The sequence below is a fragment of the Chaetodon trifascialis genome, chromosome 24 (genome assembly GCF_039877785.1).
Source record: "Chaetodon trifascialis isolate fChaTrf1 chromosome 24, fChaTrf1.hap1, whole genome shotgun sequence".
Lineage (NCBI taxonomy): Eukaryota > Metazoa > Chordata > Actinopteri > Chaetodontiformes > Chaetodontidae > Chaetodon > Chaetodon trifascialis.
This window is the reverse complement of record NC_092079.1, coordinates 8946054-8969735: the sequence shown is the minus strand read 5'-3', so window position 1 is coordinate 8969735 and position 23682 is coordinate 8946054. Positions and strand designations below refer to the sequence as shown.

Here is a 23682-nt window from a genome sequence, read left to right as displayed (position 1 = left end):
GGTGTGTGTGTGTGTGTGTGTGTGTGTGTGTGTGTGTGTGTGTGTGTGTGTGTGTGTGTGTGTGTGTGTGTGTGTGTGTGTGTGTGTGTGTGTGTGTGTGTGTGTGTGTGTGTGTGTGTGACATTGACTGGTGTGGGCAGAAAGTGGTTCATGTGATTTGGAAATTATGCTCGGAGCCCAGTTTGTTGCAATTTGCATCGTATGTAAGAAGCTGCGATTCTTTTTAGTATTTTCTAAATTGGGCTGCTAGTAGATGCCTTTTGGCATCTCGTTTCCTCTCGAAGATCACGTTCAACAGCTGTTCTTTAATCACTGCTTGGCGATAGATGGGGAGCATCATTTTACACCTTAAACCACGTGTTTAGTATAAAGAAATACTTTGGAGATGCCAGTCTGCGCATGTGTTGTAGCTTTTATTTTTGCGCTGTCCATCCCGTGTTTAAAGACAGAGAAAGCGACAGCTGGTGGTATTCCTCTCTCTTTATTATTATCCTTAAGGAGGATGGAGGGGAGATGAGCGGTTGTGCAATCTTACCCACATATTACGTCAACGATGTAGCACCGCCTCCTCTCCACCGCTATTGGGCGCGATTAGTCGAATCCTGCATTGCGACTGGCTCTGCGGGGCGTCGCTCGTGCTTTCTCCTCTTCCTGGTTGTAGCTGTCAAACACAGACTGCAGTGTAGATAGCAACCGATGCCCTCAGTCGCCGCCCTGAAACGCCCCGAGCGAGTTTTATTCAGCCACAAAACAAGAAATCCTGTAAGTGGGAATGTGTGTTGTATCACCGGGTGTTTTTTCGGTCATGTTTTAGTTTGTCTAACGAATCGTGAACCCTCTCTTCGTTCTGGCATAGAGCCAAAAAGCGGAGCAACATCTGCGAGCTTTGCTAGTGACTCTATAACAACGAAGGAATAACGTCCTTAGCTGTTACAGCTAAGGACATGCCAAGTTAATGTGTTTATTTTGCTTATTTAAAACCAGGAAAATAGCTGATTTTTCCCTACGACGTTAGCCTCATCTTGTGAAGGTATCTGTACTGCGAAGAGCTTATTCGTGACTGTTAAGACGAAGCTCGTTTGTGGTTTTACTCAAACTGAGCTGACATTTTAATCCACAGCAAGATGTCAGTGTAAGATAAGCAGCGACTTGCTTTTGTGTGGTTATACCTGCCGTCATAAATCAATATACAACCACCTGCTGTTAAAGCCGTCAGTGCTAACCTGATGTGTGGGATTTTGTCAGGACTACAAACGGGGTTCTCAGTGTCTCTCTGGGAATACATTGGCCTAAAAAAGGCAAAATGTCAATGAGAGTTCGCCATGTGCTTGTTAAACAATCTGCCCACGTTGGAGGCAGGAAGCCCCTTTCCCCTGCTGACTCACAGTGAGTCTGCTGGCTGATGTAAGCATCATCACGAGGAGGAAGAGTTCAGTTTTCTGGTTGTGTCACTTACTCATTAGTCAGTTTTGTGGTTCAGCTGGCTGAACTACACCCATCGGCAAGTTTTCGTCAAAAGGGTTCCTAAGGGCTAATTATTGTCATGTTTGGCCTTCATGTTCTTCAGTAATGAGCAGCTTGTGAGAGGGTGTGAAAGCTGATGGCATGCCACTGCATAGTGCAGGCAAATGGTATTGATCCTCAGTACTGGTTTGGCAGAGACTTAAATGTCTTATATGCTGAGTGTGAAAGTATTGAAATCTTTGCATCAAAGTGTGACGAGTCACATGTTTAATCTTTCTTATTTGATTTGCAATTTCTTCATTTGAATGAAAAATCTGGACTATTAGCTGTGTTAGAGGGAGACCAGTGTGTCGGCCAATAGTAGCTTGCTGCACCTTTATTGTTATATGTGTAAATGTTGACTGATTTGTAATGAGAAATGTAAGTTTGAGATAACTTGGAGGCAGTGTCAATATTACACAGTTTGGCCACCAGAGAGCCCTGACAGGTTTATATTTACTGTAAAATCTCCTATTCTGTATGTATCCTTGTCACAGAGAAGCTAAGGGATCTGGATATGGATTGTTTGTTTATGTTGTGTGTCATTTTTATATCTGTCCAACCTTTGTCTAACACTGGCGATATTTCCATGAAAATCAGGAACTGTCCAACCAAGCAATAAATTAACAAGATTAGACGTTTAGATGAAACATTTAGCTCCACATGTGTGTCATAAGACGTCCCACAACCCTGCTGTGCATTTCTTTAGGTTGCACTTTTCCTACTTCATGGTCATTTTTCAAGTCAAGTGCTATAATTTAAAATTCAGTCTGATTTTTGGTGCTGATATTGGCTGCTTGTAATAGGTCATTTGTTACACCAAACTGGTCACTGACATTTGTGCCATCTGTAGCTATGTTTTATTAAAATGCATTAGAATCTGCTCCAGCGTATGCCACTCCCTGGAAACCTTTATTCAAAGTACTAAATACTTTTCTGGGCTGCCCCTGGTGGGAAGTGAGGCCCTCGCCCTGCCAGAGCGGCTATCATGTTCTGCTCATTATAGTGCACAGGGTCATTATGGAAATGGACACAGTGTCCTGGCAGTTGCTTGATAATAAACTGCAAATATACTGTATGTCAAGATAATACTACAGAGTGTATTGTGTATTTGCTGTGCAGCGTTGTAACATCTGACCAGACTGTACATGCTTTTTTACCCTTCTGTGTTTTAAATAGCTCTGAAGCAATCGTTAGATTAATTAAATGCTAAATGTTTGATTATTATTCAAACATCTGATTGATTTTTAAAGAAACAATGCCAAAAATTCTCCAGTTCCACCTTCTCAAACGTGTGGAGTTGCTGCCATTGTGGTTGAAAGGCAACATTTAGGGGCTGGGTTGCATCGAAAGAGAAATATAATGATATGTGATGTCTGACTGTCCAAATGGAAAGCTGCAAATCCTCACATTTTGCAAGCTGGAACAAGGGAATGTTTTTTTTTTTGTTTTTTTTTCATCATAGGACACTTATCATATGTTTATTGTGTCCCTGCAGAGCGTGCATAGCAAACATTAACTTTATACTGAGTCATTGTATATTACTGTTTGCACACATTGCACAGAACAATTAAAGTCAAAGTTCACTGAATGAAATGTGCTAATGCTGCATAGTTGGACAAACATAATGATTTTGCAAAAGGTATAGCTAACAGTCATTTTCATTATTGATTTTCATCTAATCAATTTGTCTGATGTAGCGTTTTAAATGTCAGAAATAATCACAAACTCCCATCACAAGTTAGCAGTGCTTCTTTAATCTGACCAACAATTAAAACACTTCATAATGATGGGAAAAAGGAAAAAAAGATGTCACCATGTGTAATTATGTGATGAGCAATAACCTTAAAAATGACAAAAAAAAATCAGTAATATATGTAAAGTATGATCAAATTTGCCAATCATGTCCAATTCATTCTCTGTAAGTTTCTCTTTATTCTGTGCAACAGGTGACATAAACACAGCACTCCTCTCCACGCCTTTGCCACGTGAACTTTTCTCCTCTCGTCTGTTTGAGCCTGACTTGCAGCTTTTTGGATCCTCCCACCCGCCTTACTTACTCCCTCACTCAGGGTCGCATGCCTCCTTCACATGACCGCCTGTCATGTCAGAGCCTTATAACCCGGATCTGCCTCCTCACTGCTCTTCACTCTCTCCACAGGGCCGACGATGGCTTTCAGGAAGGCTCTGAAACGGACGGCGATCATAGGCAGCGGGGCGGTCGCCACAGTTTTCGGCCTGTCACAGCTGATAGAGTATAGGAGGACCCAGGTAAGATGAAGAAAGATGTCACCTCTCAGTCTGCGTTGCTTTTGTTTGGTGTTGCATGAGCACAGTTTGCAAGAACCCTTGCTTTTCAGCATTTGGCTGAAGGCAAATGTTTTAGACTTTACCTGCAATTGGCAATATTTTTGCTCCTAAGACCCCACTGGAAAGGCAGATTAAATGCTTGACATGTGGAAAACTAAGGGACAGACTTCAAATACTTGAATGTTCTGGGTAAGACAGCGATATAATATTTAGAATAATAGCTATTTTGCCCTGTAAACAGTCTACAACAAGCCGGGAGGGACCACCTTTCAGGGCATGTCCTATCTAGAGTTTGGAATGTGCTCACTGTGGATTCCAAGGTGTGTACTTTGTTTTTAGTGTTTTTTTAACTGGATCCTTCCAGCTACTGTACAGCTGGCATTAGTTAGCAAGCATGCCGGCACTGGACCCTGGACTGCTTCAAAATGGTGATAAATTTAACATACTGTATTCTTTGGCACCAGCAGGTTTTTACATTGCGGTAAAACTCCAACCACCTCTGATTGTTTTTCTTCCACTTCCTGGTCCGATAACATGCATTTTATTCATTAATCGTAATTGAGGTCACCTCGTACTTCAAGTCTTACGAGGTGTGGCTGAGTTATTTTTTCCCTTCAGAACAAAGTAATAAAGTTAGTTTGTTATCAGTGTGTACTGAGACAAGGAGATGTAAAGTGTTCTGTAAAAGGAATTCACTGGGAATTGTTCAACAGAAGTTTTACATTTTGTGAAATAAATTTATTTGCTTTCTTGCTTGAGTTAGATTAGAGGACTGATGCCACTCTCATGTCTGAATGCTAAATGTGAAGCTACACCTGCAGCTGGCTCACTTAGTTTAGCATGAAGACAGGAACCAGCTGCCAGACTCCAGGAAGTTTATGGCCCCGGCTAAGCTGCAGTATAGAGCCCCAGTAAAACAGCAAATTGCTGTTTTCATACTTTGACTTTTGTACAGATTAAACAAATGAGATGCAAAGTAGTAATTAGTGAGATTTAAGATGTGCTGAGCACCAAATTTTGTCACCTTGGGACAGATCCAGCTGACCCTGTTTCCAGTCTTTCTGCTAAGCTCAGTTCTTCGGCTATAGCTTGTGTACATGAGACATGAGAGTGGTATCAGTCTCTCAAGATGGTGAAAAAGCATATTTCCTGAAGTGTTGAACACAGCTACAGATCAACTAGCTCCTAGCCAAATTCATTTAGTTAAAAGAAGTTTATGAATATAGAAAAACACTGTTAATAAACATATTTTTATTCCTATCACTGTACCTATTTTGTAACATACACAGTAAATACAGATTTTAGATGTTTAGTCATTTTATATACTCAAAGGTTTGTGTTTATCTACAGGTCACATTGACACTTAAATCCCCAAACTGTCTCATTCTGCCTGTTTAAATGGACCACAGATTCATGTCAGCTGCTTGACAATGTAGATGGACGACACCTTTAATTTGAGGAATGAAGAAAATGCTCAGAGAACAATAGGTCAAGTTTTAACAGCAGTTGATGTCTGGAGTTCGCGTCTCGCCTCATGACCAGTGGCACTGGGAGCACGGCTGGCCTCGAGAGAAACCAGTTTTTGTCGAAGCTTCGCCACCTTCATGAACACATAAATAACCACGCGGCTTGGCTTCATCTGAGATGGACAAGCAGCTGTGTTTCCCCTGAACTCTGACCTGACATCGGCCTATTTTAAGCATGCCTCACATCTACATACCAGGCTTTATTTGACTGTACAACCTAATGTGAACTTTGTTTTGTGTCCTGGCGCGATAATGTCCTCTCTCGCCCGTCGTCGTCGTCCTCTCAACCAAGCACGGATTGGTAAGCAAGAAGTCGACCCTGATGAAATATAATTATTTTCACAATAGTTTGCAATCATGCATGCCTCTAATCCCAGTAATTGCAATGCTGATGAGATGAATGTCCGTCCTGTCTCCGTTAGCAAGGGCATATGGCTTGGAGAAGTTTTCAAGACAGCGGTCGATTGGCTATTAGCATGGGCCTTGCTGTGCCATTCGCTGACTTAACTTGATTACGGGGGGCACGGTGGCTCTTAATTTTGTGGAGGTGTTTGTCTGTATGCATCATCAAAAATAGACAATGATTATATCATGGTCTTGTTTGCAGTTGCAGAGCTAAATTACAAACGCCTGCTTCTATTTGCAAGTCAAATGCCACGTTCGCTTCAAAGCAGCTTGATGCAATCATTTAGCTTGAACCTGCTAAATAGAAAATGAATAAATATTTCATTAGAAGTGAAATCCCACATCCTCACATCAGAGGGGAGCTGTGCTTTTTTTTATTGTAGTTATGATTATTCCTTTAAATTAATTCTTTTTGCTAATCAAACGATGGATATGAGTGATGTTCAGAGAGTGAATTGTGATATAAGTTTGTGGGTTTTGCGAAGATGAGCAGCATGTTGCAGCAGATAGTAACCTGCAGCCAACTTCACTTTGCCACTAATCACATCAAGAAAACACCCTGATTGTTTAGCAACACTTCACTTAGAAACTAAAGGTGGAAATGAGACATCATAAGCACATCATAATCTCACTTTTACTCAAAAGAATAGCTTCACCAAACTAATCTTGGATACTGCATTCGTACTACATTTGGTTTCCGTCTCACTTCTTGCGGCAAATTAAGACGGTAGTGTGGCAGAAGTATTCAGATCACAGCAATACTATGAAGTAAACTTACCCTCTCATAAGTAAAAGTGCTGCATTCAGAATCTTATGTTAAAGTATCAGAAGTACTCACAATGGTCTTATATCATAATAGATTATTTTATACATTATTGAAGCTGGTATTAACTACTTTATATACTGTAGGGGAGTTTCATGGTTGACGAGGGATAATATTTTGTAAAGTCTTTACATGCTGAATCATCAAAGTAACCAGATAAATGCAGTGGAGTAAAAACTATAATATTTAGTACAATATAATAATAGCATAAAATGGACAGATTGAAGTAAAGTTTGTACTTAATTTGTACTGAAGTGCATGACATCAATAAATGTTCTTAAATAAATTCTAACACTGCAATTAGGAACAGTTGTAATTGTATTTTCATTCTAATTTTAATGAAAAGTTCAAAAAAATGTAAACTGGTTCATCTAAGTATATTTAAGTAATGTTGGTATATATTTAAATAAAGTAATGAATGCACAATACAATAATGTAGATTATAGGCAAGCATACCACCGTATGTCTTAACTGTTATCTCATTACACATTCACACCATATCCATAATGTATTAAAATGATTGCAAGTCATTATGCATTATATCACATGGAATTTTATGAGGTGATTGTAATGCATAAACACATTACACTGTGCCTGCACTGTGCTTATAATGTTTCAAAACGCACCTAAAGGAAAGTGTTGCTACGTTTCACACAATTTAACATCGAGTTGAAATAGAAATTAACATAGAAACATTATTTTGCACAATTCAGGGAATACAAATGAACCTTGGAGTCACCGTACTCACTGTGGTTGTGATTGTGTCACATCCAGGCTCGGTTAGCCCACGTGGTGGCAGAGGCGGAGCTGAAGGTTCCCTTTGCGGACGAGCTTCCCTCTCGGCAGGCCCAGCTCGTGGCGCTGCAGAACACAGAGGAGTTTGATGTTCTGGTTGTCGGAGGAGGTGCCACGGGTGTAGGATGTGCCTTAGACGCTGTCACACGCAGTAAGCTCACTCTCAAGTAAACCATGTCTCACGGGACGGAGCAGCTTTCCAGCTCCATCAGTGTCCTCATGGAGTCATGATTGAAGGAGGGCTGCTAACAGTTTATCATGGTCTCACTCCAGTATGTCAGCTGTTATTACTGTAAATACACCTAAGGAGCATGTATCAGTGCTATGGCTATGCTGTGCTCATCCATCGCCGTTTCCCCCTCAGACCTCAAGACTGCCCTCGTAGAGAGAAGCGATTTCTCTTCGGGGACAAGCAGTCGTAGTACCAAGCTGATCCACGGTGGAGTCCGCTATCTCCAGAAGGCCATCATGCAGTTAGACTACGAGCAGGTTCCTCTTCATCCTCTTATTTCCATCTCCATCTGTTGCTCTTCCTCGTCCTCATCCTCTCCTCCTCTCTGCCGGAACAGTACATGATGGTGAAAGAGGCCCTCCACGAGCGAGCCAACCTCCTGGAGATTGCGCCTCACCTATCGGCACCGCTCCCCATCATGCTTCCTGTTTACAAGTAAGTGTCCGACTGCTACAGTGTGCAAAATGCGCAAGACATGTTGGGAAAAATAGCACAAACAAGCAGGTGATAATTGGCGTATTCTGTTAGCATGATGCTTTTAATGTTTTAACTGAAGTCAACTGAAGTTGTTGATTCATTTTCGTCTGGATGGAAAATTATCACCAGCTTCTGAATGTTTGTCGTGGCCTTTTGACGACCCCAAAAATGTAGTTAATGGGTAGAAATGCTGAAAGGGACTCTTGAATTCAGTTTGCGTCTTCGCTGTCTTAACTGTAATCACTGTGTTCATTTCCAAGATGGTGGCAGTTGCCTTACTACTGGGCAGGGATCAAGATGTACGACTTGGTGGCTGGGATCCAGTGCCTGAAGAGCAGCTATGTCCTCAGTAAGACCAAGGCCTTGGAGCTTTTCCCCATGCTGAAGAAGGACAAGCTGGTGGGGGCGATTGTCTACTACGACGGTGAGTTTTTCACCCACAGAGGCTTTTTTTTGCTTTGCTTTAAGTCAGATATTGTCACGCTGGCATGTGGACAGTAATCTAAAAGGCATGCTTCGTTTGTTGATTCACAACTCAACTCTTTATTTTCTGTAAACATGCTGGAGCCAGCTGAGTCAGGCCTGTTGCTCTTGCCCTTTTCCACTGTTGTCTCTCCTTTCCACTGACAATGAATTGAATCAGTTCGCCATTAACTGATAAGTTATAACACCATGATTTTAACTGCATCTCTGTGACTGATACGCCCTCAAAGGGGTTTTGAGGCACATCAGAGGAGGTTTTGTTTTTACATTTCTAAAATGTCATATTATGATAGTTCTTATATTGAACACAGTGCAAAACCTCCCTCCTCTTCCTCTGCTCGGCAGCAAGACACAAACTATTGTCTGCAAAAGGTTTGTTAGAGATGACCTGAAAAAAAAAAAGCCAGGGGTTCAAAGGGGACACAACGGGACAAAATCTTAATATTTTCTGTTTTACATTCACTAAACCTGCACCCAGTTCAGAAAAGCTTTTAGGTTTGCAGAGCTGCCTCTGATCCCTTTGGCAGCTGTTAGGAGAGAAAACGCCTCCATCCACAGTTCAACTGATGACTGCAACATCACCATCAATGAGCGCTTAGGCTGTAAAAAGATGCAAAATTGAAAAAAAAAAAAAAAGGAAATTTCTCAAGCAAATTCTGCTTCTGAATAAATTCTAATATTGTTGGAAATGTGTAGAAACTGCTTGATTAAGCCAAACATGAGCCCTCAGAAGTAAATCTCGCCCTGTGGCCTTCACATCTCCACTGGTCCCGAACAAAACGTGTTGACAGGCTGGTAGGATGGCCTCTCTTCCCCGTGGCAGTAAAGGTTGCGTGTTCCCTGCATGAGTACAGAGGAGAACTAAACATATGCTGAGTGTCCAGCTGAGTGTGAGGAGCCTTCCTGCCGCAGGCATGCTTTCCTTTCCGCCACCGAAAATAACAAATTTGTGTCTGCGGGTGATGTGTCCGTTACTGTAGGCTTCACTGCGTATCGGCTCGTCACGTCTAATGACAACACGCTGCTGTTGTTGCTAGTTAAAGAGGCTTTCAATGTCTGTTAGTTAATGTGAGATATCTTTCAAAATCTGCATATTGGACTTGCAAAAAATAGCATCTGCTGCTTTTTAAAGGATATAATTTGAGCAAGTTCCACAATTTTAAACGTGTGTCTCTCACCATGACTATTAGTTGTAAATAAAAGTTCTCCACTTAACAGCATGTTTTGGAAGCCATTGATTGCTTCGTTTACAGTGTTTTTAGGCCAAAACGAGCAGCCCTCTTCCTATTTAAATATAAGTGTTCAGTCATAACTGGATGTACTGCAGGCTGGAAAAAGGAAAGAGCATTTTCTTGGTGCAAAGCAGCATATGTTTGATTTCCACCTCCCCCCGCCCGCTGTCATCTGCTCTTGGGTGGGGGGGTGGGGGGGACAGGGCTGGGGTGGTGGAGGGGTGGGCCGTCTTTTCTCCAATTATGCCGTCTGGAACAATCACGCCGGTGACATTTCGAAATCTGACCTTCTCTCCCGGCGATGTGGAGCGCAGAGGAGCGTCGTAGATCGGACCGGCTGAGCAGCAGCTAATTCTCCCGCTGTCTTGGTGACTGCTGCCTCTGTTGCCACCAACAACAGCCGAGACACAGGACAGCAAATGTGTTGGCCTCATCCTCTTCTTTTCAAATGGCTGGGCGGTGTATGAATGCTCTGGGAAATGAATCTACAGTATGTTAATGCTGCTGTAGGTTCAACAGATATGTCTCATCTTACACTGCAAACTGCTACCAAAACACTGACTATGCACAAGAGCCCATAGACAAAACAGAGCAAATTTTCAGATAACTGCAGCAAGAAAACAAGAAATGAATACTCAAGCAGGTATCAACAGGATGTTGTGGCGATTGACACTGAGGGATGTTGGTATGGCATCTCGCATCAACTCTGGTGACCTGTGCACTGAGGAATCCACAGAAAACGGTGGAATTCGGCTTCCCAAACGGATCTGTGAATATCCACAGAGGAGAGGAGAGGAGCCAGCCAATGCAGAAACATGAGGAAACTTCACACAATAATGGCCTGCTTATGTTATTGATAAAGAGTACTGAGAGTGTGATCCTCAGTATTCTGCGATGGTGGACATGCTGAGAGGTAGCCCGCTGAATAATCCAGTAATTACAGATCTGTATCAAATGATAGAGAATTAGCATCAACTGGCTGAAAATACACAGTATATAAAACAGCAAAAAGAGAGCTGTCATTTTGTAATACAGAATGTGCACTGCGACTGACGTCTTGTCACTGCTAGTTTGCACATTTAAAGAGGTGTCCAGGCCTTAAATGTCAAATAAATATGGCACACATAAAAAGTGTTTTACTACTTCAAACTAAGAGATAGTGCTGCAGTTTTTATACTTGCTTTCTGTCCACTATTGTTGTGTTTGTTTTGGTCTGACATAGAAACAGTTTGGCTGATTGACTTTGGTGCACATCGTAAATGAATGTGTAAGAAATCCAACTTCTTCTTCTCTGTTTCCTTCAGGGCAGCACAACGACTCCCGTATGAACCTGGCCATCGGCCTCAGCGCCGCCCGCTACGGCGCCGCCATCGCCAACTACACCGAGGTGGTCCGCCTGCTGAAGACAAAGGACCCACAGACCGGAAAGGAGAAGGTGTGTGGCGCCTGCTGCAGGGACGTCATCACAGGTGAGACGTGCGGTTCATTCACCAGTAGTCACTGAAGTTCATCCTCCAGCCTGCATCAGTGAAAACTGAGGATATTTCGTTATTGTTCCCCTTCACAGGGCAGGAATTTGATGTGAAGGCCAAGTGTGTGATCAACGCCACCGGCCCGTTCACAGACTCGCTGAGGAAGATGGACAACCAGGAGACCCAAAACATCTGCCAGCCCAGCGCTGGCGTCCACATCGTCATCCCCGGTTACTACAGGTGCTGCATACATTCAACCCTCTGACAGCATCTCCTTTAAAAATTGCCCATTTTTATCGAAGGCGTGGAGACATGGAGACATTTTATGTCTTTCTCACTTCTCATGAGGTTCTTGGTATTTCAAATGCATAAATGCATTTTCTCATTCTTATGTGTAAATACTAAGCTGGCTAAACTATTATCTGACCTATACTTACAAGCGCAGTACAATCTTCCCTGGTTAAGCAACAGCAAAGCAATAGAGTGGTTTTGTTGAAGTCGGGGGGTTTTTAAAGTTCAGCGAAAGCTTATTGAGCGAAACCCGAGGGAGCGCGAGCCCTTTGAACAGCTGCAGAAATGCCAACCACCTAATTCTCTTCTTCCTTTCCTCTCGTCTTCCTCCCGCCGCTATCTGCCCCCTCCACTGCTCACCTCCTCTTCCTCCCCCATATCTGTGTTTTTCCATCTGCTCTCTAACTCCTCAATTTGTCCTTCTCTTCCTCACTTCTTTGTGCTACCTTTTCTGCCTTTTTCTCCTTCCTCGTACCTGCTACCTGGTAACAACAAAACTACTGCTACTTCCTCTATTTTCTGCCCTACAGCCCAGACAACATGGGTCTGCTCGATCCGGCGACAAGCGACGGACGTGTCATCTTCTTCCTGCCCTGGGAGAAGATGACCATTGCCGGGACGACCGACACACCCACCAACGTGACGGCCCACCCCATCCCAGGAGAGGACGACATCAACTTCATCCTGAGGGAGGTCCGCAACTACCTCAGCCCTGACATAGAAGGTAGGGGAGCGTGTTCAGGGTTTTTCCTTCATGTTACATTTGATTTTTCAATAAGTTTTGACTCGTTTCAAACAGTGTGGTTGGTTCAAATGTGTGTGAAGTGTCAACGTGAAACCAGAATTTCAGGAAGTAAGAAAACCTCATTCAAAATCCCATCGACATTTGGAATAATTCAAATAACTACAAATCCAGCCCTAAAACAGAGGCTTGAATGTTAAATATTGAATATTTCTGTCTTGTTTGTGGTCTTTAACAAACACCATTTCTCATAAAGGGTGCATAAAAGAGATGAGTAGAGAGAGAAAACCCCGGGAACAGGTTTAATTTAATTTTCCTGCAGAAAGACTGATGGAAGAAACTAAATGAGAATTTACAAAAGCTTGTGGAGCAAGACAGAAAGTGACGTCACAATGTTGGCTTTCTGTAGCTGGCACTCTTTTTCTTTCTTCTTTGGTTTTCTGGTCATCCCACAAATAATCCCGAAACATAAGACAGGTCAGAAATATATATAGCAATTCCATTACTAGCCAGTAATGGGGATTGTAATGGTGGAAAAATGTGTCTGTGTCGCTTGCAGTGCGCCGAGGAGACGTGCTGGCGGCGTGGAGCGGCATCCGACCCCTGGTGACCGACCCCAGCTCCAAAGACACTCAGTCCATCTGCAGAAACCACATCGTCAGCGTCAGTGACAGCGGCCTGGTCACCATCGCTGGTCAGTCAGCCACTCGGAAAAGCTTGTGGATTTACAAGCTGTCTGTTCACCATATTAAGGTGCACGTTGTTTGTGTGCAGGTGGGAAGTGGACCACCTACAGGTCCATGGCCGAGGAGACTCTGGACGCAGCCATCAAAGCCCACGGCCTGTCTGCCGAGCCCTGCAAGACTGTGGGTCTGATGCTGGAGGGAGCCAAGGGCTGGACGCCAACCCTCTACATCCGCCTGGTGCAGGACTACGGCCTGGAGATGGAGGTGAAAATCAGAGAGTGGTGGTGCTAATTTTCCAATCAGGTGCCATTAAACCATATTTTTTTGCATTTCTCTTGCAGATAGTGAGCTTTAGAGCTGCTTTTTAACTTTGGACAGAACTATTTCTTTGAATTCCTGAACCGTTTTCAGCATGTCGAGGCATAGCAGGAAGAAGACCTTTAACTACCTACTGTACGCAGCAGCGGCCAGACATTCATGTACAAACAAAGCTGTAAAATCCCGCTCACACAGACACATTCACTGTCTTCTGCAGTGGAGCTGACATTAAAGCCGCCGCTGTAACAATGCTGACATTTCTGCTACACAAAAGACTGGACACACGTTGAAGTGCACTGTACGCTGTACAATTTATCAATGGCATTAAGTAAGGGCGCATTGATTTACATCAGCTACACGCCATCTTTCCAATAATTAGGCTGTGCGTTTTCATTAAATCCAATAGAACACTGTTTCATGAAGAAAAAGTACTCGTGCACCAAGTGCCTACAGTACGCTTACTTCTCATTAGAGGTGTTCTGCACTGGCTCCGCTGTTCTCTGGAATATTCCTCAAAGGTCACTGTTGATATTTGGACAGCGTTTGCCCTTTCACATGATCGGCAAGCCGGCGATCTGAATAGCAAACAGCCCTCTTGTTCTGTAAACATGTGACACCTCATTGACAAAGCGGCGCTAACGCTTATCGTTTAGCTCCAAGGAGGTGAAATCAATCATGTGAGGACCAGCAGCCGCCACTGCGACCTACAAGGTTTAACCTGTGATTTTTATTTTTGTATCTATAGGATTTGGAGTATTTTCCAGCAGTACTGTGAAGTAATTTACTGGAACTGTCAGTTTAATGTTCGTGTCCAGGCTGTTAAATGAAGTAACTTCCTGTCGTATTTCCTCTGTGCTCAGGTCGCTCAGCATTTGGCCTCCACGTATGGAGGGAAGGCGTTCGACGTGGCCAAAATGGCTCAGGTTACTGGGCAGAGATGGCCAATCGTTGGGAAAAGACTGGTGTCTGAATTCCCGTACATCGAGGCCGAGGTGCTGTATGCCATTAAGGAGTATGCCTGCACAGCCATCGACGTTATCGCCCGACGAACACGCCTGGGCTTCTTGAACGTGCAGGCGGCCGATGAAGCCCTCCCATGCATCGTGCAGATCATGGGCAAAGAGTTGGCCTGGAGTCAGGAGCGCAGGACGGTACGATTGAAACACTTTATCCACCAAAAGGTGGTATAACTCCACTTTTTCTAACCCAAACTCAAGATTCTGTCACATTTTTAGCCATTTCATCAGTTGTGTAATTTTCTTCCCTGCCCCAGAAAACCTGCTCTGTTTGACATCCTGTTTTAATCCCTAGTGGGTTTTTGAAGTTTCTTTTTCGATCGGTGCACAATGGAGAGGCCCACACCCTTTATCCCTTTAGAGCAGAAGCTCTGTTTGTGCATGAGAGCGATGAAGTGATACGTGTGCGTGAAAACTGAACTCTCAACTATTTTAAGCTGTTATTGTTCACCAGAAACAGGGACGTCTGAGAGGAACACTGCAGAGTAACATAAACAAGACATCTGCCAGTATGATGAATACCTTCAATTCATGTTAAATGTCAAGGTTTACTTGTTTCATGATCTCTTTAATGGACAATAAGCCTCAGTTATTTAAGAAAAACTGCTAATGCTAAGATGGATATTTCACACTGGATGCATTTATTTGTCTGCTATTACTGAGGAGCTTTTCAGTGTAAGAGTAAATATTAAGTGTAATAAGGTTTCAGGAAGTGTAACAACAAAGCAACAGCTGCTATGACGAATGGACTGAGGGCATTCATCTGCAGATATTTTGATATTTGATGGACTGTTTCAGTCATTTTTCAGACAAAAATGCATTCCATTCCAGTGTCTCAAATGGGAGGATTAGCTGCTGGAGATAAAATGTCCTTGAATTTGGGCTGTTGCTTGAACAAAACGAGAAATTCTGAGAAACTGTTGTCCATTTCTTTCTGACATTTCATACACCAAACTCTTAATTAATTAGCCGAGACAGCAACCAGCACATTGATTTGTAATGGTACAAGTAAAAGTCAGCTCAACTGAAGATCAATTAAAATCCAGCTGATAATTCTTGTTTTTTTATTTAGATCTTTTGACTGTGTACTCGCCTTGAAGACATTTTCCAGTTGTACACGTTACAGTAACCTCAGCCTTTACTGTGGAAATGCTCTTGGGTATGTTTCATATCATTAAAGATAAAATGATCAGTCTACATCCTCTGATAATGTTTGATCCAGGCGGAGCTCGAAGCAGCGAGGAAGTTTTTGTACCACGAGATGGGCTACAGGTCTCGCTCTGAGCAGCTGACCAAGACGTCCGAGATCAACCTGGACTACCAGGAAGTAGTCAGGTAATTATGACACAAGCTCACCTTCAGAACGTGGCCATCAGCTTTCATAAAAACAGCTGTAACAAATGCTGTAAAATCGAATGTAAAGAAGTGAGAGAGGACATCACTGCTCATCCGTGTGACAGGTACAAGAAGCGTTTCCATAAGTTCGACAAAGAGAGCAAAGGATTCATCACCACCGTTGACGTGCAGCAAGTTCTGGAAGTGAGTCATCTCTCTGTCCGTCTTCATCCCTGCACACTTGTCTTCATTATATGTTATTGATCTCCGCTCTTGTTTTTCTTTCCTGCAGAGCATCAATGTCCACATTGATGAAAATGCGCTCCATGAAATCCTTAATGAGGTGGACCTCAACAAGAACGGACAAGTCGAAATTGATGAATTCTTGCAGGTGGGTGACGTGCAGACAGTGAGGGGAGGGGAGGGGAGGGGAGGGAAGCGCGACGTAAAGGCGTCTGATCAGTTCACACCTGCGTCTCAACAGAGTCTTCACTTTTTACTGCCGTCACGAGTGAAGTTCATCTGTAAAACGCTCAGTTCAAATGAAGAAACCGTTCTTTTCTTGATTTTTTACAGCTTACCTGTATCACACTGGTTTTTGCAGAACAAAAACACATTTTTACAGGTTTGACTCAACTCGCTTCAGCTTCCAGATACTTTGCCTTCCTTTGCTCTCCTCCCTCAGCACAGGTGGGATTGTGATCTGATCGTCATAGCGATGGCGCGTCCCCTTGTTGAAGTTGCAGCCTTCATTCACTGTGCATTTACAACTTCATTGCTAATCTTTCCTCTGCTACACTTAAAGGATGCTGTTCTTGACACATCTGCGTGTATGTTACGTCCGGAGCGTACAGATCTAATTTTAAGCAGTCAGTTAGGTATTCGTAGGTCTATACATACTGATAAATATGCTTTACAGTCGTTTCCAGTGTCATTCTTCCTCGTGCAAGCTGACACACAAATTACTGAATCGTTAAAAAAAAAAGACTATTGTCCACCTGAGACGTTAACATCCGCTCCTGCAAACAGAAGGTGTGAAGCCTTGGCTCGGCTAGATGGACTTAATTAGGAAGCAGAGTCTGTCAGCGACTTGTGTAATGAGGCCGGAAGTGTGTCCACTGCTCCCGAGTCCGTCTGCCGCTAAATTACTTTCTCACTCAAGTCCAGAAAAGAGTCATTATCGGAGAGCTTGACGGCAGTAGATGATTTAGTCTTCATCAGTGTGCCGGCTCCTCCTCGCTGCACCGTGGAGGAAACAAAGCTGACGGCTGGACGATAAAACAGCCAAGAGAGCAAATATGTTTCATTTACTGTATGTGTCAGTACAATATCATGTCGTGTATGTTATGATGCTGAGTGTCTGTTTCTGCTTGTGTATATGCCTGACCGACGCGTGGATGACTTAGAGACAACAAACAGGTAGTGTACACGTGCAGCACTGATGGGAAACCGGCACTCTGGAGCCCTACGGGGCTGGAAAAGGGGTTTCCTCTCACATAACCAAAAAGTTGCACCAAACTTTATTAAGTCCTCTGGTGAACAAGGAAGAACATGGCTGGAGGGGAGAACACACTGAAACGCATGCGACAAGTGTTAAAGCTGCACTGGGAAACTGACTGGAAGCATGAGCGTGGTGAGATTATGTTGTTATCGTCAACAAATTCCATGAGAAGACCCAAACTGACAATGAACCGCGACGAGACCGTGATTTCCCGAGGTCATAAATCAAGTGAGAAGCAAAGTCATTTCCTCAGAAGCTCGCAGACCATCAGGCTTCTTTTTGCAACCAGTGGAGTCGCCCCCTGCTGGCTAAACAAAGAATAAGAAGAGAGACAGTTGAAGGCGTCAGCGTGCTTCAAACAGCTGTTGTCAGATGACAGTTATGTTAGGCCACACACACACACTCCCCATTCATTAGTTGCTTATTAGCACACATGTTAGTCAATGACCTCCTAATTACTACTTATCTAAATAACCAAACCCTTAATAAGCCCCAGAATAAATAAGTGCTTTTTAATTGGCTCTCAATGGGATTTGTTGACAGTAAAAATAATATAGAATAATATTTTCCTGATCCTTTAAAACCTGTTGAATTCTGCTCGCACACAGCAGAATGTGCTTCGTTGAATCAGGCGTATTTTCGAAAACCAGCGTCCTGGTTCAGCTTTAACAGGCACAGAACACGGTTGGTGTTGGTTTCATTTCTGCCTCTTGAAGTCTGGGATGTGAAGGTGGTCGGACGGCTCTAAAGCCTTTGATTGTGGGTATTTTAGATAATTACTGCGACCGGTTGGTTTGTTAGCGTGCACGCTGTTTATTGTGTGCTCTGCCGTTTCCCGTGTAGCTGATGAGTGCGGTGAAGAAGGGACAAGTGTCCGACAGCCGCCTGGCCATCCTGATGAAGTCGGCGGAGGAAACTCTGGATAAGAGAGGACCAGTGACGGTGGACCGAAGTGGGGGCGGCGTCTGAGCCCCGAGGCGCCGAGGATTCTTCAAGGAAAAAGCTACTTTTACAGGTGGCGATGACACAGAAACAAAAGGGTCTCATGCAAATGCGCGATTTGAATGACAATAATGCAATCAAGCATGCGGCGGGGCAAATTCGGCCAAATCAAGTGACGCCCGGCATCACTCCTGAGTGTTTTGGTTGAAATAGTATCTAATGATTGAGGCTGGGATCAGTTTTTCATGGAGTCTCAGAGTAGATGTGTCTGTCTCTCGTCCTCAGTGGAGTGATTGCATCTCAGCATCAGGTGCCTCTGATATTAACACAGCACACAGTGTATCTGTTTTCTACCGTCTTTTAAACAGACTCTTTGATATTTGCATCATGACTTTATCTTTGTAGTTCCTCCGACACTCCTTTTTAAACTTCCTTTTTTTAACATAATCGACACTGATTGCTGGTGAAACATCGTCCTTAATGCGATGCAGCTTTGCAAGACAGCTTTTGGTTATGCTTTATCTCATGCTTTATCAGGTCCATTGTTTCTGAATGATTCCCTCAAAAAGTTTCCTGGAAAGAATGACACAACTTGGGACCAGATGTAGTTTTTTTCTACAATCTCTTAAATTTTTGAACACTTTTCCTCAAAAGAGCATTTAAAAGCGAGTGCATGCTCGAGACCTTCTGACTTATTATATTGTAGTTTTAATTGTTATTTATAAAAATAAATAAAAAGCATAGAAGATAAATGGTTTATGGATTAAATGGAGCACGGAATTGACTTTTTTAAATCTGTAATTAGTAACAAATTACCAATTCTTTCCAGGAAACTTTCTGTGAAAGTGGACCGCTCACTTCTGATCTTTGCGTGTTACAAACAGCAGCCGGGTAATTTTTAATGGTTCTTAAAGCACTCTGAGATGTTTCTGAGGCCTGTTCTCATCCCAGACACGCCGTTTCAAAAAGCTGATCTGGGATAAGTTTGGGAGCAAATCTTCTTGTCTACTGTATTTTCCATCTGTTGCACTACAAACTACTGATGGTGAGGTTTACACAACGATATTTCCAGCTTTAGCGTTACTGAGGAAGATGCTGTTTAATCACTGCTGTTCTCTTCTTTCCGTACATATTTTCAGAATTTTTATTCCAGCCGTTTACAGACTATAGATTTCAAAACAGGATCTTAAAGGGACTATGATGTGTTTGAGTGATTTTATTAGGTGGATTGCATGCTACATGTTAATTCTAAATAATGTAAGCAAAGTCTTTTATTTTTACACTGTGTGTTTGAAGTTCACTCTTTATTTGCGCGCTTGTGCTCGAGAGCGGAGCGATCTGATCTGAAACGACGTATTAACGCACATCCAGTCTGCCTGTGAGGCCCTCAACAGCAGACTGATGGCTTATAATCCTGCATGCTGTGCACTTCATTGTTTATGTGACTAAAATAATCCAGAACGGACGTCTCGGCATGCTTGAGCTTCAGCTTTTGTGTGATTTTTTCCAGGAGTGCACAGTATGATTGTATGATATGTGCCTCGATGTGCCTCAGACATTTTCACGAATGCCACACTCCATGTTAAACAAACAGGAAATTATGTTAAGAATGTAGAGATATTTAAATGACTGTTGTTATATAAAGAATAGTATTTAAACTGTATTGTATGTAATTTTTTTTTTAGAGCAGGGGTCTGTTTTAGCCGCCATGTTGGAGGGAAGAACCAGGATGGAGTATCAAAACCAAAAGCTGGTCAGATCTGTAACCTCATTTACTTACTGTTTATCATATCGCCCCCATTTTGAATCACCACGCTAGATATTTGAAGACATTCAGCTTCCTGCTGTGAGTGACGGGGTCTTACACACTTATTTCTGCCCACGTTTGAATAGTTTGAATTATTTCACAGCAGAGATTTTCCGCTGGTGACGATTAAACGACCGTGAATGGACTCTGGTGTCTTCGGTGACGGCGATAAAACGGCTCTCTCTGGTGGAACAAAAAAGGATCTCTTGTTCAAAGCTGGGCCAGTTTCAAACATTGTCACCCCCATGAGTCACTTGGACACAAAACATGGGAAAACGGGGTCCACAATCAGATCAAATTTGACTGGAATTCACAAATGAATGCATGAGAAAAGACAAAATAGCTGCACTGATAACAAACCCTCATGAAGTTATTAGACTGTTAATGTAGGTGCTCCCACCCTCCCATTCCTCCAACATGGCAGCCCCCACTCTTCCTCACGACAGGCCTCTGATGATGGTTTTATATTGTGAAAGACGTGTGCAGACTGTGCTTCCTTACTGCCTTCACATGATGATTTATATTCAGATTTTCTATGGACTTCTTCGTATGCAGTGAACAGAGTTATTCCATACGTTTCCTCCCACGTACCAAAACACTGTAACTGTTACTGAAGTGTGTGTATCAGTGTGCGGTCACATGGGGGTTCAACCACAATACCTCCACACTGAGGGCCCTTCAAGCTGCCAACGCCGGCCCCGTCAAGAGTCGCTCATGGGCAGCGCGACTTCAAGCCACATCCCGATGTTTGATTGTCTTCTTTGGATGAAATTACAGCTTTATCCAGGCTCAAAGAGAATCATATTCCTCCTCCTTCTTTCTTTTCCACCAACACTGTAAGAATACTGTGAGTCAGTCTTCAGGTGAAAAAGAAAAACACAAAGCAATTATCTAATTAAATGTATCTGGTTGCTCTCAAAGCTCTGTGGGGTTTTTGTGTTTCTCGTGTCACTCAAAGGGACCTGGCGTCACAACAGCGCAGAGACGTCATGTGACAGCCTGTGAACGGGACAGAAAAGCATGGACTGTTCATCAACAATATTTTAACTTAAAAACTGAGCTGAAGTGAAGGCATCGCTTTCCTCTAGTGCTGAAACACGTCAATTATTAAGGAGCTGATCGAGCTTTTTTGATCACTCATTCATCATTTAGGTCGTTTTTCAAGCATCTGTTGGTTGCAGCTGCTCAGATGTGATTCTGCTTATTTTCCATGTTTGTTGATGGGATATCTTGTGATGAGCATTGATTTTCACCTCAAGTGAGAAACTTTGCGCCTCACTGCTGACCTCTAATGTTAAGAGTCGCGAACAGCAGATACTTTAAATCCACTGAGCAGCTCCATGTGTTTACGTGTTTGTCATGTTACAGGTGGACTTCAGAGGGATTTACCTTCCTTTTACCTGTCACCTGTCAGTGTAACACACGGGATCAGGTTGCACGCGGTAAAAAATATCCTCTCAGATTGGTTCTCACAAAGATAGAAGCACACACACACACACACACACACACACACACACACACACACACACACACACACACACACACGTTAAACTTCATCCAGTCAGCTGCTTGCAAACTGGCTGAAAAAAAACAGCTTTTTCTCCCTAAAGGTCACGCTGAGGTTTGATTGACAGCTTTAAGTCCTGCGCTCGCATTACAGTCTGCGGCGGAGGCGCTCGCTCTGCGACGGCTTCCTGGGAAAAGGCCGCAGAGCGGGGAAGCAATTAACTGCGATGAATAATGGGACAAATCTGCTCGGCATATGACCGCTAATGCTCCTTTTTTCCTCCGGAGAATTAGGACGGGGATGCCAGCCATGCCGAGGTGTCTGCCTGCACACTAATTGAAAAGTGTGAGGATGATGGGGAGGTGGTGTTAACGACCGTCTTCCTCCGTCTTAATTCAAAGGAAATTAAATTTGGATGTTTGGGAATAAATGTCCAAATCACCTTACGTCCAAAGGTATGCCCTGAAATAATCCAGTTTGGCGTGGAAAAAAAAAAAGAAAGAAAAGAAATATCATGCGCCAAAGTTCGACATATGTTAATTCAGCGCGTCAATTGCTCGTCTCTGATTGGTTGCTCCTCCTCCGAATCCTTGATGAATTGTCTAATCACTTGTAGTTGCTCTGAGTGGCTGTTCTTTCTCTTTGCCGGAGGACTACATCGCTTTGTAAATGCGTCGTTTATTCCCATATATTTATTCAGTATTACAACACATCAACTTACATTTCTAGCTCGTGATATGAAGGAAACGTCCTCATTTTGTGATCGTGCTCGTAATAATCCGCCCTTGCTTTGCACGCGCCTCCAGTGATTAGAAGCTGTTGAGTGGAAATCATGTGCCATTCTCTTGGTTTCCATCAGAAAAAAAGATGTTTTGATGAGTTTTAATTAGAAGTATGAGTGAGAGCGCTGGGACCATCCAGGCCCCACAACAACTCTGCAAACCCTCATTTATTCAGCTGATAATTATGGTAAATAAGATGATAATTAACTGAGAAATTAATCACATCGACCTCTTGCAAGCAAGTAAGAGTTCAAATATTGATATGGGAGAGGGCAGGTGAATTTAATATGTTATTATTTGGTGCCTTTAATTCTAATTACAAGTGAAAGTCATTAAAGAAGGAGGTTGTTTTTGAAACTAAATGACACCCTAATGCTTAAAAATAGATTCTCCAAGGTGCCATGTCAGATGTTGAGGTGACTCAAGGGCTGAAACCCAGAAAAATTTCCACTTTATGAGGTGAAATAATGGTCCAACCTTTTCTGGGCCACTCTTGAACATCCACGGTCGAACAAAAAAGGCATTTTAAAAGGTGTTCTGACATTTACCTGGGTCATGCGCAGGCTTTGTGTCTGTCATTGTGTGGACAGGAAGCGCTTTCTGCTGCATTTCAATGGACACCTGCCACTCAACCCAAATAAGAAGAGAATCTGAAGTCAGTTCTTCCTCAAGAAGAAGAAGAAGAAGAAGAAGATTACCACCAATATCACAAAGATTCCTCTTTTTTTGTAAGACACAGCCTGTTTGTCTCAAAATGTGTCCAACTGGCGCCGGCCGAGACCAAACATCTCATGAGAGGAGCGCAGACAGCAGTTTGAGTGTGAACTGCGGCTCATTCTGATTCCTCCTACACAATGAAAATGAAGCAGGCTCTTCATGGAGGGCTTCCTCACGCTCCATGTTTCTGCCTGGCAACAATGCTTCCTTTCACACCCCAGTCTGCGCACTCGCGTCAATGGTTGTGAGTGGGCTGAAAATTGTGGGGAGATCTCAAAAATATCAGCTCAGAAGGAGTGGAAATATGGTTATTGTGATGACAGTTAGAGTCCAAAAGGAGAAGAGAAAAGCTCTGACAGGCAGCAGCCAGCTGTCTGTCCTATAGCTCAGGCTGTGAGAGGAGGACTCTGGAGTCAAAGGTTGTGTGTTCAAGTCTTATGAAGCCTGGTGGGCCCTGCCCCCCCCCCCCCTCCCAAGTGTTGGGATGGGGTGCTGCCCTTTTTTGGGGGGGGGTGGCGGGGGTGGGGGGGGGGGGGGTGGGGGGGGGGGGGGGGGGTGGCAGTGGTGGGCAGGAAGCTGTCAGCCTCAGGTGTAGCTCATTGACATAAATGACCTTGCCCCTTTCCCCCTCCCCTTGCTTTTGTTGGGGGGGGGGGGGGGCCCTCATGCCCCCCTCCGCCCCACAAAACAAAAAAGAGAGTTGAGGGGCGGAGGGGGGCATGAGGCACCCCCCCCCCCCCCCCCCCCCCCCCCCCCCCCCCAACAAAAGCAAGGGGAGGG

General features: G+C 43.5%; 1 protein-coding gene across 1 annotated transcript; it reads left to right on the top strand.

Annotated features, from left to right (window-relative positions):
- The first annotated feature begins 645 nt into the window (after window positions 1-645).
- gpd2 (glycerol-3-phosphate dehydrogenase 2 (mitochondrial)) lies at window positions 646-20814 on the top strand. Its single transcript, XM_070957638.1, has 16 exons — window positions 646-762; window positions 3665-3774; window positions 7342-7513; window positions 7727-7851; window positions 7932-8029; window positions 8332-8495; window positions 11091-11255; window positions 11354-11498; window positions 12080-12273; window positions 12851-12985; window positions 13066-13241; window positions 14156-14446; window positions 15534-15646; window positions 15772-15850; window positions 15939-16037; window positions 17991-20814. Exons 2-16 carry the CDS (start codon window positions 3673-3675, stop codon window positions 18114-18116), a joined length of 2184 nt encoding a protein of 727 aa, XP_070813739.1. The 5' UTR covers window positions 646-762; window positions 3665-3672; the 3' UTR covers window positions 18117-20814.
- The last annotated feature ends 2868 nt before the right edge of the window (window positions 20815-23682 follow it).